The 20493-nt window shown below is 42.4% G+C and overlaps 1 protein-coding gene across 4 annotated transcripts in view; it reads left to right on the top strand.

Annotated features, from left to right (window-relative positions):
* Window positions 1-20493, top strand: part of LOC146060384 (uncharacterized) — a 100674-nt gene that overhangs the window by 78108 nt on the left and 2073 nt on the right. For all 4 annotated transcript variants that reach the window (XM_083173540.1, XM_083173539.1, XM_083173537.1 and 1 more), the window contains 3 exons: window positions 16415-16504; window positions 19040-19248; window positions 19365-19571. In XM_083173540.1, the coding sequence (XP_083029666.1) occupies window positions 16415-16504; window positions 19040-19248; window positions 19365-19571 (506 nt within the window). The remainder of the gene's footprint in view (window positions 1-16414; window positions 16505-19039; window positions 19249-19364; window positions 19572-20493) is intronic.

Genomic DNA, 20493 nt, shown 5'->3' with positions numbered 1-20493 from the left:
TAGTTATCCAGTATGATACTGAGTCTCCTCGTGGGAATTCTTATTGGAAGTTTTGGCCTGGATGGCTGGTGAAGCTGGATCCAGAATTAATTAGGGTAGAGATGGACGGTTATTTTGGTATCAACGTTGACTCAGCGAACCCAATGATTGTATGGGATTCATTTAAAGCATTTATAAGGGGTATTCTAATAAAAGAGACTGTCCAGATTAAAAGATCAATATACGCAGCAGAGTTGTCCCTGGAAAAGAATATGCTGACCCTAGAACAAAAGTTTTTATTAGACAGGGCTGAGGTCAGTAGACAGGAATGGCTAAGTGCGCAAAAAGCCTGGATATGTCATCTACAGGATATGGCCAAGTATAGATTATTAAAAAATTCCCATAGAAATTATCTGCATGGTGATAAGGCTGGGAAATTGTTGGCATATATGTCAAAGTTAGATAGACCAGCTAACACGATTGTGAGTTTAAAAACAGACACTGGGGAAATTATAATTGAAACACCCAAGATAGCAGATAGGCTTGCCTCCTACTTTAACCCCTTCCTGACAGAGCCAGTTTTTGCGTTCCTGACAGAGCCCTTTTTTTCAAATCTGACATGTCTCACTTAAGTGGGGATAACTTTTTTTTGCTTTTACTTATCCCAGTGATTTTGAGATTGTTTTTTCGTGACACATTGTACTTCAAATTAGTGGTAAATTTGGGTCGATACAGTCTGTGTTTTTTTTGTGAAAAATACCAAAATATCGTGAAAAAATGGAAAATTTAGCGATTTGCAAAATGTTAAATTTTCTGCTTGTGAGACAAATAATCTTACCACTCAAAATAGTGAATAACTAACATAGACCATATGTCTACTTTATGTTGACATCATTATTTCAACTTCCTTTTAATTTTTTGGGACACTAGGAGGCTTACAATATGAATAGCAAATTCTCAAATTTTCAAGAAAATTTCAAACACTGATTTTTTTAGGGACCAGTTCAGTTCTGATGTGACTTTGAGGGACTTGTATGTGAGACACCCCCATAAATGATGCCATTTCAAAAACTGCACCCCTCACAGTATTCAAAACAGCATTTTGGAAGTTTGTTAACCCTTTAGGTGTTTCACAGGAATTAAAACAAAGTGTAGGTGAAATTTCAAAATTTCTTTTTTTTTGCAGATTTGCAATTTTAATACATTTTTCTAAGGAACACAGTACATTTTACTAGAGAAATGTGACTGAAAATTGATTCCCCCAATTCTTTTGTTTTCATAAATATCCTATATGTGGCCCTAGTGTGCACGGTGACCAAACCACAGGCTTCATAATAGAAGGAGCACCTACTTGATTTTGGAGCCTCCTTTTTATGAGATTATTTTTTAGGCACCATGTAGGTTTCTAGGCACCATAAGATGCTAAAAGTTAGGAACCCCCCCACAAGTGACCCCATTTTGCAAACTACACCCCTCAGGGAATTCATCTAGGGGTATAGTTTACATTTCAAACCCCCAGGGGTTTCACCAATTGTGGTACAACTGGGCAGTGAAAATGAAAAATTATTTTTTTTACACAAAAATACAGTTCTGGCTCCAAATTTGTCATTTTCAGAAGGTATGAAGGAGACAAAGCACCCCAAAATCTGTGCCCCAATTTCTCCCGAGTACGGCAATGCCTCACATGTGACCAAAAAATACCAGTTGGGTGCATGGCAGGACTCAGAAGGGAAGGAGTGATTTTTGGATTTTGCAGCTCAGATTCTGGTGGAATTTTGGTGGGTGCTATGTCGCATTAGCAAGACCCCCAAAGCACCAATACAGTGGAACCCCCCCACAAGTCACCCCATTTTGAAAACTACACCCCTCAGGGAATTCATCTAGGGGTATAGTGTACATTTCAAACCCCCAGGGGTTTCACCAATTTTGATACAAGTGGGCAGTGAAAATGAAAAATTACATTTTTTTACACAAAAATGCAGTTCTGGCTCAAAATTTTTCATTTTCAGAAGGTATGAAGGAGAAAAAGCACCCCAAAATCTGTGCCCCAATTTCTCCCGAGTACGGCAATGCCTCACATGTGACCAAAAAATACCAGTTGGGTGCATGGCAGGACTCAGAAGGGAAGGAGTGATTTTTGGATTTTGCAGCACAGATTCTGGTGGAATGAATGGTGGGTGCTATGTTGCACCAATACAGTGGAACCCCCCCACAAGTCACCCCATTTTGCAAAGTACACCCCTCAGGGAATTCATCTAGGGGTATAGTGTACATTTCAAACCCCCAGGGGTTTCACCAATTTTGATACAAGTGGGCAGTGAAAATGAAAAATTACATTTTTTTACACAAAAATGCAGTTCTGGCTCAAAATTTTTCATTTTCAGAAGGTATGAAGGAGAAAAAGCACCCCAAAATATGTGCCCCAATTTCTCCCGAGTACGGAAATGCCTCACATGTGACCAAAAAATACCAGTTGGGTGCATGGCAGGACTCAGAACGGAAGGAGTGATTTTTGGATTTTGCGGCTCAGATTCTGGTGGAATTTTGGTGGGTGCTATGTCGCATTAGCAAGACCCCCCAAGCACCAATACAGTGGAACCCCCCCACAAGTCACCCCATTTTGAAAACTACACCCCTCAGGGAATTCATCTAGGGGTATAGTGTACATTTCAAACCCCCAGGGGTTTCACCAATTTTGATACAAGTGGGCAGTGAAAATGAAAAATTACATTTTTTACACAAAAATGCAGTTCTGGCTCGAAATTTTTCATTTTCAGAAGGTATGAAGGAGAAAAAGCACCCCAAAATCTGTGCCCCAATTTCTCCCGAGTACAGCAATGCCTCACATGTGACCAAAAAATACCAGTTGGGTGCATGGCAGGACTCAGAACGGAAGGAGTGATTTTTGGATTTTGCAGCTCAGATTCTGGTGGAATTTTGGTGGGTGCTATGTCGCATTAGCAAGACCCCCCAAGCACCAATACAGTGGAACCCCCCCACAAGTCACCCCATTTTGAAAACTACACCCCTCAGGGAATTCATCTAGGGGTATAGTGTACATTTCAAACCCCCAGGGGTTTCACCAATTTTGATACAAGTGGGCAGTGAAAATGAAAAATTACATTTTTTTACACAAAAATGCAGTTCTGGCTCAAAATTTTTCATTTTCAGAAGGTATGAAGGAGAAAAAGCACCCCAAAATCTGTGCCCCAATTTCTCCCGAGTACGGCAATGCCTCACATGTGACCAAAAAATACCAGTTGGGTGCATGGCAGGACTCAGAACGGAAGGAGTGATTTTTGGATTTTGCAGCACAGATTTTGGTGGAATGAATGGTGGGTGCTATGTTGCACCAATACAGTGGAACCCCCCCACAAGTCACCCCATTTTGCAAAGTACACCCCTCAGGGAATTCATCTAGGGGTATAGTGTACATTTCAAACCCCCAGGGGTTTCACCAATTTTGATACAAGTGGGCAGTGAAAATGAAAAATTACATTTTTTTACACAAAAATGCAGTTCTGGCTCAAAATTTTTCATTTTCAGAAGGTATGAAGGAGAAAAAGCACCCCAAAATCTGTGCCCCAATTTCTCCCGAGTACGGCAATGCCTCACATGTGACCAAAAAATACCATTTGGGTGCATGGCAGGACTCAGAAGGGAAGGAGTGATTTTTGGATTTTGCAGCTCAGATTCTGGTGGAATTTTGGTGGGTGCTATGTCGCATTAGCAAGACCCCCCAAGCACCAATACAGTGGAACCCCCCCACAAGTGACCCCATTTTGCAAACTACACCCCTCAGGGAATTCATCTAGGGGTATAGTGTACATTTCAAACCCCCAGGGGTTTCACCAATTTTGATACAAGTGGGCAGTGAACATGAAAAATTACATTTTTTACACAAAAATGCAGTTCTGGCTCAAAATTTTTCATTTTCAGAAGGTATGAAGGAGAAAAAGCACCCCAAAATCTGTGCCCCAATTTCTCCCGAGTACGGCAATGCCTCACATGTGACCAAAAAATACCAGTTGGGTGCATGGCAGGACTCAAAAGGGAAGGAGTGATTTTTGGATTTTGCAGCTCAGATTCTGGTGGAATTTTGGTGGGTGCTATGTCGCATTAGCAAGACCCCCCAAGCACCAATACAGTGGAACCCCCCCACAAGTGACCCCATTTTACAAACTACACCCCTCAGGGAATTCATCTAGGGGTATAGTGTACATTTAAAACCCCCAGGGGTTTCACCAATTTTGATACAAGTGGGCAGTGAACATGAAAAATTACATTTTTTACACAAAAATGCAGTTCTGGCTCAAAATTTTTCATTTTCAGAAGGTATGAAGGAGAAAAAGCACCCCAAAATCTGTGCCCCAATTTCTCCCGAGTACGGCAATGCCTCACATGTGACCAAAAAATACCAGTTGGGTGCATGGCAGGACTCAGAAGGGAAGGAGTGATTTTTGGATTTTGCAGCACAGATTCTGGTGGAATAAATGGTGGGTGCTATGTTGCACCAATACAGTGGAACCCCCCCACAAGTCACCCCATTTTGCAAACTACACCCCTCAGGGAATTCATCTAGGGGTATAGTGTACATTTCAAACCCCCAGGGGTTTCACCAATTTTGATACAAGTGGGCAGTGAACATGAAAAAATTACATTTTTTACACAAAAATGCAGTTCTGGCTCAAAATTTTTCATTTTCAGAAGGAATGAAGGAGACAAAGCACCCCAAAATCTGTGCCCCAATTTCTCCCGAGTACGGCAATGCCTCATGTGTGACCAAAAAGTGGCAGGACTCAGAAGGGAAGGAGTGATATTTGGATTTTGCAGCACAAATTCTGGTGGAATGATGGTGGGTGCTATGTCGCATTAGCAAGACCCCCAAAGCACCAATACAGTGGAACCCCCCCACAAGTCACCCCATTTTGCAAACTACACCCCTCAGGGAATTCATCTAGGGGTATAGTGTACATTTCAAACCCCCAGGGGTTTCACCAATTTTGATAAAACTGGGCAGTGAACATGAAAAATTACATTTTTTTACACAAAAATGCAGTTCTGGCTCAAAATTTTTCATTTTCACAAGGAATGAAGGAGACAAAGCACCCCAAAATCTGTGCCCCAATTTCTCCCGAGTACGGCAATGCCTCACATGTGACCAAAAAATACCAGTTGGGTGCATGGCAGGACTCAGAAGGGAAGGAGTGATTTTTGGATTTTGCGGCTCAGATTCTGGTGGAATGAATGGTGGGTGCTATGTGGCATTAGCAAGACCCCCGAAGCACGGTGAAATTATGAACCTAATATTCCATAGATGTGTGGTATATTTTAAAACACTCCTTTATACATAGGCCGGGTTTGTCGGGGCAAGTGTCACACTGGAAAATAGTTTGCTTTCTTATTCCCTTTTTATAGCAAACTTTGCACCTTTTTTGTGTCCTGCCCTTTTTTCCAGTGGAGGGGATTTCATCAGGAAAATGCTGCCCTGGTACAATACGGGGGCCAGTACTAGAAGTACTGGGGCCCTCTGCCTGCTGGTTCCCAAATATTAGGCCCTTTATGACTTCCTCTTGAAAGTGCATAAATGTCCCCCTCTGGCCGGTAGAACGGAATAGCACGTAAGCGTTATACAGTGCCATCTGGATGATATACACGGCCACCTTCTTGTACCAGATTTTTGTTTTCCGCAGGGCACTGTACGGCTTCAGTACCTGATCTGAAAGATCCACTCCGCCCATGTACCTATTGTAATCCAGGATACAATTAGGTTTGGAGGTGTGGGTACTGGTACCTCGTACAGCGACGGAGGTGGTACTGTCTCCGTGAATTGTTGTCAGTATAAGGACATCCCTCTTGTCCTTATATTTGACCAACAACATATTTTCGTTGCATATTCCCCTGCTTTCACCCCTTCTCATTACTTGGGCAATGTGCGTTTTTGGGAGGCCTCTTTGGTTCTTGCGCACAGTACCGCAAGCTGCTGTACCTCTTGAACCAAGGGCCTTAAACAGGGGGATGCTAGTGTAAAAGTTATCCACATAGAGGTGATAACCTTTATCCAGGAAGGGGTGCACTAAATCCCAGACAATTTTCCCACTAACACCTACGAGGGAGGGGGGGCATTCTGGCGGTTGAATTCTTGAATCCTTCCCTTCATAAACCCTAAACCTGTGGGTGTACCCTGAGGTGCTTTCACACAGTTTATACATTTTTATGCCATACCTTGCCCTCTTACTGGGAAGGTACTGGCGGAATTTAACCCTTCCTTTAAAATGTATAAGGGACTCGTCGATACAAATACATTTTTCAGGGATGTACACCTCTTCAAATTTGGCACTGAAATGATCAATGACCGGCCTGACTTTGAATAGCCGGTCAAAGGTGGGATCATCTCTGGGTGGGCACTGTGCATTATCGGTGTAATGTATAAATTTAAGAATTGTCTCAAATCGAGTCCGGGGCATGGCCATACGGTAAAATGGAGTACTGTACAGAACATCTGTACTCCAATATTGCCTAATTTCTGGCTTTTTTACTATGCCCATATGAAACACCAGACCCCAAAACGTCATCATCTCTACTGCATCTACAGGGGTCCACCTAGCAAATGATGACGTGGGGTTTTGAGCAATAAACTGCTGGGCATATAAATTAGTTTGGTCCACCATTAAATTTATAAAATCATCAGAGAAAAATAATTTGAAAAAGTCAATTTCTCTGAGACCTGTGGAACGAAATTGGATTCCTGGCATGGCCAAAAACTCAGGAACCTGGGGCTCAAAATTGTCTGGTGGTGGGGTCCATACTAGATCAATTATTGGGGGGGGAATCTCAGCTGATCTACGGGGGCGTCTTTGAGGGGGTCCCTCATCACCAGAGGAGGAAGAGGAGCTTAAGACGAATCCTTCAAATTCCCCGCTTGCATCACTGCCTGTGTCAGAGTCAGAGGCAAGCATGGCATATGCCTCCTCCACTGAATACATTCTCCTGGATGACTGGGAGGACATTTGGGAGGACATTTGGGAGGACATTTGGGATGCCATTTTTATTTTTGTGTTACTGGTAGTGAAATGTTTCAACACGTGTATAGTGTAGGGGGGGGTACAAACTTTATTTCAATCCGGGGGGTATGTAGTGTGTATGTGGTGCAGAAAAAAAAAATACTTTATACCAATAAAAAAAAAAAAAATGAAGGGGTTAAAAATAAAAAATTGAAGGGGTTAAAAAAAAAAAAAAAGGTCCTGCGCCAAAAATTGAGCACAGATGTTGGTCAGTAACGTCTGTCACTGAACAGCGCTCAAAGGCAACAGGAATCTGATCAAAAAAAAAAAAAAATTGATCAACCCTGTGCCGAAAAAGCTGATCAGTGATGTACGTCACTGATCGGCGCACAGTGGCCACAGGACACCCACAAAATCAGTGTGTGTAAAAAAAAAATTAAAAAAAGACCCCACAGCACTCACAAAAAAAAAAAAGGTGATCAGTGATGCGACACTGATTACCAGTGAGGGACAGCAGGTGCACAACCTTTGGTGCAACTGACAGTGCAACTGGCAGCAACTGACAGGTATATATATAAAAAAAAAACCTCTGCGCCCCCAAAAAGTTGCTGATCAGCACAGATATACTGATCAGCACAAAAGGGGGGGTAGCAGACACAAAATATACACTCTCTATCACTCTCTGTCACTATCTCTCTCTATCTCTCTATCTCTCACTATCTCTCACTATCTATCACTCTAGGACACTGCAGCAGCAGCACTGACAGTTATATGTATAAAAAAAAACTGCACCCCCAAAAAGGGGGGGTAGCAGACACAAAATATACACTCTCTATCACTATCTCTCTCTATCTCTCTATCTCTCACTATCTATCACTATCTATCACTCTATGACACTGCAGCAGCAGCACTGACAGTTATATATATAAAATAAAACCCCTGCACCCCCAAAAAGGGGGGGTAGCAGACACAAATCTCTCTATCTCTCTACCTCTCACTATCTATCACTATCTATCACTATCTATCACTGTATGACACTGCAGCAGCAGCACTGACAGTTATATATATATAGAAAACCCCTGCACCCCCAAAAAGGGGGGGTAGCAGACACAAAATATAGCTCTCTCTGTCACTATCTCTCTATCTCTCTCTATCTCTCTCTCTCTATCTCTCTCTCTATCTCTCTATCTCTCTATCACACTGCAGCAGCAGCAGGAAGTCTCAGGAAGTCAGATCCAGGAAGCGTCCAGCACGCTACAAGCAGTGATAAGGTGATCAGGTAAGGTATTTGCAAGGATCAGGTAAGTATTAGCAAGGATCAGGTCGGTATTCACGGCAGGCAGGCACGGTGACCGTTCTGCACGCTATTCCAGACCGGAATGGCGTCTGCAGCGCAGTCACCGTCAGTTTAAATGTCGCGCCTTGGCTGTGATTGGTCCGTGGGTCCCACGGACCAATCACAGCCTTGGGGGCAGGTGGGGTGAGGGTGGGGTGAGGTGTCATCGTCACCGATGACCCCCTCATGCCCCCTGACGCCCGGCGGTGATTGACACCTGTGTTACCGAGCGTCCGATTCGCTGGTAACACAGGAAAACGCTGTGAATGGCTGTTCACACTGAACAGCCAATCACAGCGATCGCCGACGGGGGGGCGACATCGCAGCCCCCCCTGGGCATGCAGGGACATGTCTGCTGTCAGGGACAGCAGACATCGTCCCTCTGTCACTGCGTCTCGAGACGCAGTGACAGTTTAAACTCATGACGTACATTTATGCCATGTGTCGGGAAGTACCTCCCGGCCATGACGTAAATGTACGTCAAATGTCGGGAAGGGGTTAAAGAAATATACCAGTCCAAGATAAAAGTCAGTGGGATAGAATGCAAAAACTATATTTTAGGTATAGATCTGCCCAAATTGTCGTTGGAGGCTTCCGCGATACTTGATCAGCCAATTACCAATGAGGAAGTAGTATTCGCATTAAAGAATCTTTCGGGGGGAAAGGCACCAGGTGCTGACGGCCTCCCGGTAGAATTGTACAGGGCTTTTTCTGATATATTGGCACCAAGACTTACATATCTTTATCAGTCGGTGGAAGAAGAGGCAAGGCTATCCCAATCCATGTCAGAGGCAGTCATCATTGTGATTTTGAAGAAAGGAAAAGACCCGCTAAAGGTAGAGTCTTATAGACCTATTTCCTTACTTACAGTCGATGAAAAAATTTATGCTGCTATATTAGCAAGAAGACTGAATTCAGTCCTAAATGAAATAGTGCACCCAGATCAGACGGGCTTCAGACCTGGACAATCAACCTCTATTAATCTGCGGAGGGTCTTTTCCTTTCTACAGTACGGTATTAGAGATGATTCCGATCTCGCCGTGGCCTCTTTTGATACTCAGAAGGCCTTTGACTCAGTGGAATGGCTATATTTAAGAACTGTATTAGAGGCCTTCGGATGTGGGCAAGTGTTTATTAACAGAGTTTTCTCTATTTATCACTCCCCAACTGCACGGATATCTGTTAATGGCTATACAACTGACCCCTTCCCGCTTACCCGCGGTACTAGGCAGGGCTGTCCCCTCTCCCCCACCCTGTTCGCATTGGCAATTGAGCCTTTGGCTTGTAGATTGAGGGGAATTCTATGCAATGCGGATAGGTTGGAGGACGGATTGGACGGTCTTGTTTCTTTGTATGCGGACGATATCTTAGTTGGTACAACAAATTACGCTAGGGACCTCCCTAGAATACTATATGCTATTCAGGAATTTGGGAAATATTCGGGGTTAGTGATAAATAGAGATAAATCTCATATATTGATTGGCCCCGGTAGAAGTAGAAGTAGACCCAATGATATTGTCGGATCAAAAATGATTCTTCAAATCCCGGTAGTAGAGTACTGTACATATCTGGGTGTGGTAATAACCACAGACCCTAAAGGATACATTGCCCATAATCTAACACCCCTGATTGTAGAAATAAAAGATCGCTGTAATAATTGGATGAAGCTCCCCCTAACTAATATAGGTAGAGTGAACTTGATAAAGATGATTATCTTACCTAAAATTCTTTATATATTGCATCATTCCCCTATCTTTATTCCTAGTTCATTCTTTAAGAAACTTAATGGTATATTGGCTTCGTTTATTTGGAAAAATAAAACTCCAAGGATTAAATGGGAGACACTTACTAGACCAAAAGATAAAGGGGGCTGGGCTCTACCTAATTTCAAGAATTACTATTTCGCTGCCCAGATGACACACCTGAGGGAATGGATTATTAGTGACCACCAAACAAAAGAATTATTGAGACTGATTGAGTCTTTCTATCCTGGCTATACTCCCACTCAGGTGATTCAATGGGGACGAACTAGAAAGAAAAATCCATATATAATAAATCAAGCCATAAAAATCTGGAAGGGATGCTCTGAGCTATGTGGCTATAAGGGGATAGATCCAGAAGTTCCGATATTTTGTTTGGAACCATTAAGTAAACCCGAATTTCAGAGTACCAGAATTAAAATGAATGAACTGGGAATAAATCAGCTGGGTCAAGTGGTTTCATATAATAAGGTCAAATCCTTTAGTATACTTCAGGAAGAATATGGGGCGACGTCCAATATGCTTTTGTATTACTACCAGATTAAAGGGGTGTTAATGGAATATTTTAAACCTGAGGGGAGAGTTATCCAGGACAACCCTATTAAAAGTCTAATTAGGGAAAGTGGTCAAAAAAAATGTCTATCGAGATACTATAGATATATAATGGATCTAACTCAGCAGGACCAATTGTTAGGCCTTCTGAATAAGTGGCGTGGGGATATCCCTGATATAGTGCTAGCCGATTGGGAGAAGTCCCTTAAGAATATTACTGAATCGACACACTCTATCCGAGTTCAACAGATACAGTACAACATAGTCCATCGAATTTATTATACACCGGAGACTATTAGTAAATTCTCCAAGCATAATCCTGACAAATGTCCAAAATGTCAAGGGATGAATTGTAACTTTTTTCATCTAGTATGGCAATGTCCGGAAATACAAAAATTTTGGAGCCAGGTTAATAATATAATGTATGATCTGGGTTTACTCCCTAAAGATCCTACCCCCTCGTGTTTAATCCTGGGTATACATTTCCCCAATTTATTATCAAACAGTGATAGCCGGTTGGCCGTGATTCTTTTATCTTTGGCAAAAGTATGCATTGCTAGATTGTGGTTACATACAAGAGCTCCAGATACGAAAGAATGGATAAGCCTGGTGAATTACATTTTTAGGAACGAAAGGGAGGTGTATATGTACAAGAAGAGTATGGAAAATTTTTATAAAATTTGGGCTATTTGGTATCACTCAAAATATTATAAATAATTGCAAAAGTATACCAGTTTTGATAAAGAAAAAAAAAATTTTATTTCACAGTTAATTTTGTAATATATATGCACAGTGAATGCACAGATAATAATCAATTGAGGTTTAAGCACTGAACATGTATTGATGAATTTTTTGCTCTTCACTTATTTATTATTGTGTTAAAATATTTCAATACGAAATTGCACTAATATGCAGCACAGGTGGTATAAAAAAAAAAAAAAAATTATTTTCCATGAAATTTCTAGCTCTATTTCCTTTTCCTCTCTTCATCTCTAATAATGCTGATCGCCTTCCTTTTCCTTTTTCTTTTCTTTTTTTTTTTTCTTTCTTTCTTTCTTTTTCTTTTGATCTTTTTTTATTTTTCTGTTCTTCTCTTCTCTCTCCTTCCCTCTCCCCCCCCACTTCCCTTATGTCCCAGGGGCAGTCCCAAATCGAGCTTCGAGCTGCCCGGGAGATATTGAACAATGCAGACATGTATAGTGTGTTCATGTTAGTGTGTAATGTCTAGTACTTATTGTATTTATATCTTACTGTAATATTCTATTATGTTTTAATATAAGTGTTTTTCTTTGTGTAAGCAAAAAGAAAAAAAAGTTCAATAAAACCCTGTGGCAAAAATGCTGATCTGTGATGTACGTCACTCAGCAACTTCAAGGCAGCTTTTGGTACAACCTTGAAGGGGTTAAAAAAAAAAAAAAAAAAAAAGGTCCTGCGCCAAAAATTGAGCACAGATGTTGGTCAGTAACGTCCGTCACTGAACAGCGCTCAAAGGCAACAGGAATTTGATCCAAAAAAAAAAAAAATAGATCAACCCTGTGCCGAAAATGCTGATCAGTGATGTACGTCACTGATCAGCGCTCAGCGGCCACAGGACACCCACAAAAGCAACGTGGGTGTAAAAACAATTTAAAAAAAATAAACCACAGCACTCTCCAAAAAAAAAAACAATTTAAAAAAACTGCAGAAAAAAAATTATATCAACCCTGTGCCAAAAATGCTGTTCAGTGATGTACGTCACTGATCAGCGCTCAGCGGCCACAGGACATCCACAAAAGCAACGTGGGTGTTAAAACAAAACCCCACTGCACTCTCCAAAAAAAAAAAACTGCAGATCAGTGATGCAACACTGATTAGCAGTGAGGGGCAGCAGGCACACAACTGTGGGTGCAACCTGACAGGGTATATATAAAAAAAAAAAACCTGCACCCCCAAAAAGTTGCTGATCAGTTAATTTATACTGATCAGCACAAAAGGGGGGGCAGCAGGGGGGGGGGGGGGCAGCAGTCAGTTGCACAGGCAGCACAACCTTTGGTGCAACTGACAGGTATATATATTAAAAAAAAAACCTGCACCCCCAAAAAGTTGCTGATCAGCACAGATATACTGATCAGCACAAAAGGGGGGGCAGCAGACACAAAATATAGCACTCTCTATCACTCTCTGTCACTATCTCTCACTATCTGTCACTCTATGACACTGCAGCAGCAGCACACAGGAAGTCACAAGATCCAGGAAGCATCCAGCTGCTGGCAGCACGCTACCAGCGGTGATCAGGTAAGTATCAGGCAAGGATCAGGTCAGTATATCACGACAGATTGGCACGGTGACCGCTCTGCACGCAATTCCAGACCGGAATGGCGTCTGCAGCGCAGTCACCGTTAGTTTAAATCACGCGCCATGGCTGTGATTGGTCCGTCGGTCCGTTGGTCCGACGGACCAATCACAGCCTTGGGGGCAGGTGGGGTGAGGTGTGGTCATCACCGGTGACCCCCTCACGACCCCTCACACCCGGCGGTGATTGATCCCTGTGTTACCAAGCGTCTGATTCGCCGGTAACACAGGAAAACGCTGCGATTGGCTGTTCACATTGAACAGCCAATCGCAGCGATCGCCGACGGGGGGGAGGCATCGCCGCCCCCCCTGGGCATGCTGGGACATGTCTGCTGTCAGGGACAGCAGACATGTTTAAACTGTCACCGCGTCTATAGACGCGGTGACAGTTTAAAGTCATGACGTATATATACGTCATGTGTCGGGAAGTACATCCCGGCCATGACGTATATATACGTCAAATGTCGGGAAGGGGTTAAAGGCATTCAGCCCCACCACAGTTTTGGAGCCTTCTCATGTGGCCCCTGTTCCTAGAAACAGTTCCTGATTCCAATCTGTGTTTAATAAAGCTATTCTCTCAGTTCATTACCTGAATTACTGAGTTGCTTAATGATCTTATTAACTACTGTGAATTCTACCTGTGCCTTTCTGGAATCCCTGGCTAATTAGCACTGCTATCTCTATATTGTATTACTGTGCATACTGGACATCTCTCTAAGCCGTGGAGTTTAACTGTGGTTCTTATGTTTCCCATTTTTTTTATATTGCTGCTCTAATAATTAGTAGCTTAAATACCTTCCCTTTGCAAACGTTTGTTTTTCAAAATGGGTTATTCAGTGACTTCCAGCGTGATACTGTGATAGAATGCCACCTTTGCAATAAGATGGTTCGTGAAATGTCATCCTTGCTTGATATTCACGGTCAACTGTAAAAGCCACCATACACATATGCGACTTCTCGGAGGGAGAAGTGGCATAAAAATTCCCTTATAGTAAACCGTCCATAGAATCACATGTTATATACAGTATCACCTGGGATATATCACATGCGATCCCACTCCCCTCTGCAGGGAGGCTTTCTGTATCAGAGGCCGACTGATCGGAGTGTGGATCATGTCAGATGTCAAACACATCTGATATTTCCACTTTACATCCGATTTCTCAACATGATCCATCGGACTCTGGTGAAAAGTGGCCAAATCGGACTAGTGATGATATTACAAAATGGAAGTGTGTTTAGGAATAACAGTAACTCCACAAAGTGGAAGACCAGGTAATGTCAAAGAGTGGTTTCAGATACTAGTAAGGCGCATAGTGCGCAAAAGTCATCAATGCTCTGCTGATTTTATAACTGAAGAGCTCTGAAATTCCACTGGCATTAATGGAAGCACAAAAACTGTGAAGCAGGAGCTTAACATAGAAACATAGAATTTGACAGCAGATAAGAACCACTTGGCCCATCTAGTCTGCCCCTTTTTTAAACATGTTACCTCAAACCATATTTGATCCTTATTTTTTTGTAAGGATATCAATATGCCTATCCCAAGCATGTTTAAATTGTACTACTGTATTTGCGTCTACCACCTCTGCTGGTAGGCTATTCCACTTATCTACTACTCTTTCTGTGAAGTAATTCTTCCTCACATTTCCCCTGAATCTTCCTCCCTCTAGTTTCAGTGCATGTCCTCGTGTTCTGTTGCTCCTCTTCCTGTGAAGAATGTCTCCCACCTGTACCTTGTTAAAACCCTTGATATATTTGAAAGTTTCTATAATGTCCCCCCTTTCCCTTCTCTGCTCTAAAGTATACATATTAAGATCTTTTAGTCTTTCCTGGTACGTTTTGTGATGTAGGCCATGCACCATTTTAGTTGCCCTTCTTTGTACAGTCTCTAATGTATTTATATCCTTCTGGAGATATGGCCTCCAGAACTGAACACAATACTCTAGGTGAGGTCGTACCAATGACCTATACAGTGGCATTATTACTTCTTTCTTTCTACTGCTGATACCTCTTCCTATGCAACCAAGCATCTGACTTGCCTTCTTCATTGCTTTGTTACATTGCCTACCTGCTTTTAAGTCCCCTGAAATAGTGACACCTAGATCCCTCTCTTCCTCAGTAGTTTCCATTATAGTGCCATTTATACTATATTGAGTCTTTGGATTTCTGAGACCCAAGTGCATGATTTAGCATTTTTTGGCATTAAACTGTAGTTGCCATTCTCTTGACCATTTCTCTAATCTACCTAGATCCTCAATAATTTGTTTTACCCCTCCTGGTGTGTCTACCCTGTTGCATACCTTTGTGTCATCTGCAAAAAGGCACATTTTACCCTCAATTTCATTTGCAATATCACCAATAAAGATATTAAAAAGCACCGGTCCAAGTACAGATCCCTGGGGTACTCCACTTGTAACCTTTCCCTCCTTTGACTGTACTCCGTTTACTACAACTCTCTGTTTTCTGTCCTGCAACCACGCTCTTATCCATTCAACTATCTTAGAATCCAATCCGAAACTTTCAAGTTTATTTAACAGTCCGTGATGTGGGACAGTGTCAAAAGTTTTACTAAAGTCTAGATAAGCTACATCTACAGCCCCACCTTGATCTATTACTTTAGTCACCCAGTCAAAAAAGTCAATAAGATTTGCTTAATTGAATGCGTTTCCATAGCAGAGCAAGCTGCATGTAAGCCTCACATCACCAAGTCCAATGCCAAGTATCAGATGGAGTGGTATATAGCACACCAACACTGTACTGTGGAGCAGAAATTTATTCAGTCGCAAATCACAGTTCTGTTTGGCAGTCAGATGTGCGGGTCTGGGTACCTGCTTGACTGCATTATGACAATTGTGTGGTTTGGTGGAGGAGGGATAATGGTATGGGGCTATTTTTCATGGTTTGTGCTAGGACCTTTATTTCCATTGAAGGGCAATCTTCATTCTCAGCATACCAAGATATTTTGAACAATGCTTTGCTTCCACCTGGCAACAGTAACTTTAGCATGAGGTATTACCTTGGTTACTGGGGAGTATGATTCCGCATGCACAGTGATAAAATATGCAATATCCATTCACAGGGATGACTTGCATTCACTCTGTATCAGCTCCATAGTGCTCACATGAACAGTTTTCTTTGGAACAATAAGTATATTTAGCCTACAGTCAGTTTTCACATATAGAATAGTCTGAAAGCCTTAAAACTAAAAAAGTGGTAAGTGGAATCTACTTGTCAATTAAACCCCACCCACTTCTACATAACCCTAGTTCTATTGGTAGCTGCAATTCAGGCATTTGTGAAATAAACCATTTCTGGTACTTGAGTAGAAGGGCTCTGAAATACTATTATAATTATTTTATCTTTCTGTGCTACTATTGAGATAACATAGTAAGAAGCAAATCCAATACTTTGACTTAAGTAATTGTGTTCTTTGTGTTATCTTTGCTTTCGAGGTGTAACTGTAGAGACAGAGGGTAAGGACCGTCTAAATCTATCTCTTCCTGGTCACCAGGCTGCTCTACTGAAAGACGCTGTTACCTCAGGTAAATGACTGTAGAGAAATTGGTGTTACTGCGCTTATGAGTAGAATCTAAATAAATTATTATATAATAAGTAGTGTCCACTTAATCAATATAAATGATGCCAGACTTTTTGTATAGTAGACAATTTGTAAAGTTTATACACTCAATCAGTATAAAACATCTAGTTGATTCACCCCATTGCGAATTCGCAAGGCGACCGATGTAGATCTGCGCAGGTCTTCAATGCGGGCGCCCTCTGCGACTTGCATAGACTCAAGGCGCCCGCAGTGGGGGAAGGGGTGTCCCCATTCAAATGGGGGGTGGGGGCTTCCTGCCTTCCGTAGGCAGGCAGCTGATGTCGCCGGATTTCAGCTGTCCTCCCTGTTCACGCCGCAAATCTGAGTCACCAGCGACCATCAAATTATTTTGGGCATCCAACATCCATTCGCATGCCTGCAGCGACATTTGCCATCCAGCAGACGGCATTAGTTGGCTCACAAAGCAGCAAAATTCAAAGCTTTGCGAGTCAACCAGAATGCTTTATTTCCTTGGGATACGGTCATTGGGTCTACAGTATGTTGGTCGACAAGCATTAGGTCGATATGGGTCAAGGTCGACAGGTGATTAGGTCGGCACAAGCATTAGGGCGACAGCCAAAAGGTCGACATGGGGTTTTTCACTGTTTTTTGTGCCGACAGCCAGTATTTCATGCCTTACCATCCACTAGGGCGTGGTGGGAGAACAAAATAGTGTGCCGAGCGCATTGAGACACCGTGCCCGAAGCGGTGCACTGGAAACTGTGTCCATGTCGACATTCGGGTCAAATAACAGTGAAAAACCCCATGTCAACCTTTTGACTGTTGACCTAGACACTGTCGACCTAATGATTGTGTCGACCTTTTGACCTAAACCCATGTTGACCTAGACCCATGTTGACCTTGTCCCATGTTGACCTAGAACCATGTTGACCTTTCCCCATGGTGACTTAATGGTGCGACCTAATGCTTGTCAACCAACAAGTTTTAGACCAAACGATCCCAACCCACATCCTTATAGGTCTTACTGTAGCTCCCTCAGGATCCCTCTCTTAATTCATAGGCTACTATGGCTGATGTCATATTCAGGTGGTTAGTGGCTGGGGCCAGCCTCCCAAAAGCATGGTAAATTGAACCGTGTATCTATGGTGGTCAGAAAATGAGGGACCTTGGCAGGTACTGAGATCTGCTGGGGTCATTATTATTCCGTGAATATTCCCCAGACAATTAAGTATTCAGCTAACCTATACTAATTTTAGTGTAAGTAATGAATTGCTGTCAGAGTATGCTACAAAATATTTTATATACTGGCTTATTATGTGGATCCTAGACCATATATGTACAGTTACCTTTTTGAAAACCTGTCCCTGACTATCCCAATAAGCACAGAAGAAAGATCCAACATTTCCACTGATTTGCACAGACAGTACTGTATACCTAATCATGCACAGGGAGAAATGTCACATTACTAGGAAACTTAACCTAACCATTGTACTGTATTGTACAAAATTGCATTTTAACCCTTTGAGTGGCAACATCTCTATGAGAGATGTGCAAAATATCCGCTAAAAATGCCAGCGTCGCTCACATTTGTTATATAAATTCAAATAAAAAATTGTTGCGTTAAAAAAAGATTATATTTCCTATATAAGGTAAACGTTACAGGTCATTATGATGAATAGAAATGTTTGCTTGGCAATTTTCACACCAATTTTTACAAATTCACTTTGCACTCAAAGGCATAAGTACAGGTAAGAACTGTTTAAATTGACTATGAATAGACAATAGCTGGCACCACAGTAATGTGTATTGCACTGGTTTGTGATTTTTATTTTTGTCAGCACGCACCGGTACTGTGAATCAGAACCTTTTATGAATAAGAAGGATCGGCATCTTTACTGAGTGAGAAGTAGAAGCAGCAATACTTTCTACCTACCATATATACTCGAGTATAAGCCTACTTTTTCAGAACATTTTTTATGCTGAAAAAGCCCCCCTCGGCTTATACTCGAGTGAGGGTCCCACTTGAGTCAATACGTTTTCCCAGTTTTTTGTTGTAAAATTAGGTGCATCGGCTTATATTCGGGTCGACTTACACTCGAGTGTATACGGGTAACAATATAAAGAATATATAGTGTGCTTGTCCTGCTGAACAGATTCAATATCCTTTCAGTGCAGCTGCATCATTACAGTAGCTTACATGTGTTTTACATGTGTTGGACTCCTCTCTAGTGTGCACTCTGAGCATCCCAACACGGTGATGGTCCCAGTGGGGAAAGACTACCAGGAGACTTGGTTGTAAAGTAAATAATACCTATTATTATTTCTATTATACAGTAGTCTAACATAGCATGAAGTACAATCATTGCTAAATAACTAAGAAAACACAATTTGGGGATACTTTCTTTTTTCTCTTTCAATTCCCCCATTTGATAAGATGATTTGTACGTTATTGGTGTCCATTTTAGGTTATAAATGTACTATCAAATTTTGGTGAGTAATTTCCCTTACAATCTTTCAGCTGCAGGGCGTCCTGTTATCCTGATGCTATTTAATGCCGGACCCGTAGATGTTTCCTGGGCCCAGGAAAGTAAGGGTGTACATGCCATCTTGGAGTGCTTTTTTCCTGCACAGGCTGCAGGCACTGCAATTGCTAAGATCTTAACAGGTGCAGATGGAGCAAATCCGGCAGGCAGGCTACCATCCACATGGCCAGCTGGGATGGATCAGGCGAGTCTTTTGGCTATTATGGCTCCATTTTGTACTGTAAAATGGTAAAATTACTATTACCATGAAACAAACTAACCTATAGGTAAATGTCTAATTTTTTATCCTCTCCATCTAAGGTGCCTGCAATGGAAAATTACACTATGCAGGGACGGACTTATCGCTATTATGGGAGCCAGATACCGCTCTACCCTTTTGGGTATGGACTTTCCTACACTACATTTCAGTACAGTGATCTCGTGGTGACTCCAGGCACCCTGCATCTATGTGATACCCTTTACATGTCTGTGAAAGTAAAAAATTCGGGCTCCAGGACAGGAGATGAGGTGAGAATAAAAGATGAGCCAGAAGCGGAACTCTGGATTCATCTGCTGCCGGGCTCCAGGCCTAAAGGGGGTACTGACTCCAATGTCTCCCATTGCATGTCCTTGCTGAGCCCCGGAGCAGAGCACTGATTAGTAACACTGGTGCTTACTGGTGGTGAGGCTGGGGGAGGTGGGGGAAATCGTCTGCTGCAGCACCTACATGTGGTGCCCATCTTTCCCTACTGCTGCCGGGTCCCAACCGACATCAGCTCTCGGCCCTGCAGCTGACGGATCCCCGATGGGCTTCCACATACGGTGTCTCAGGATCTTCCCTGCCGACGCAAAATCCTCATTGTGCAGCCACATGTGGTAAACCCAGCTCTCCTCCCTTTTACTGCTGGATCCCCACCACGCACCCATAAAGTGGGATTCAGTGTGCAATGCAGCTAGTTCCTGTTCCTGATTCCCCTCGAAATATGGGGTTAAAACTTGGTACACATGTTGTAACAATAGAATATGGCAAATACTAATCATTGCTCTTATCTGCAGCTTTTTTCCCATAAGTTTAATATTTATAATTTATTAATATAGTTTATTGTATCTGTACTTATAGTGCATACACACTGAATGTTATCATTCAGTAACATCACTGGGACCCTTCTGTCACTCTCCCTGTCCCTCTGTCTCTGCTGTCACTCCTTTTGCATTTCCTCTCCCTGCTGTCTCTCCCTCTGTCACTGTTGTCACTCTCTCTGTTCCTACTGTCACTCTCCCTGTCACCATATCCCTGCTGTCCTTTCCATCGCTCTCTCTGTCCCAGCTGTCCCTCTCATTGGCCATGATTCTGGTTCTCTCGCAAAGGCAAATTCCTTCTCAAATGGACAAAACCATGTGCACTGCAGGTGGGGCAGATGTAACATGTGCAGAGAGAATTAGATTTGGG

This window comes from Crinia signifera, chromosome 2 (genome assembly GCF_055691185.1).
Source record: "Crinia signifera chromosome 2, ASM5569118v1, whole genome shotgun sequence".
Lineage (NCBI taxonomy): Eukaryota > Metazoa > Chordata > Amphibia > Anura > Myobatrachidae > Crinia > Crinia signifera.
The sequence above is the reverse complement of the archived record's forward strand: the minus strand, read 5'-3'. Positions and strand labels throughout refer to the sequence as shown.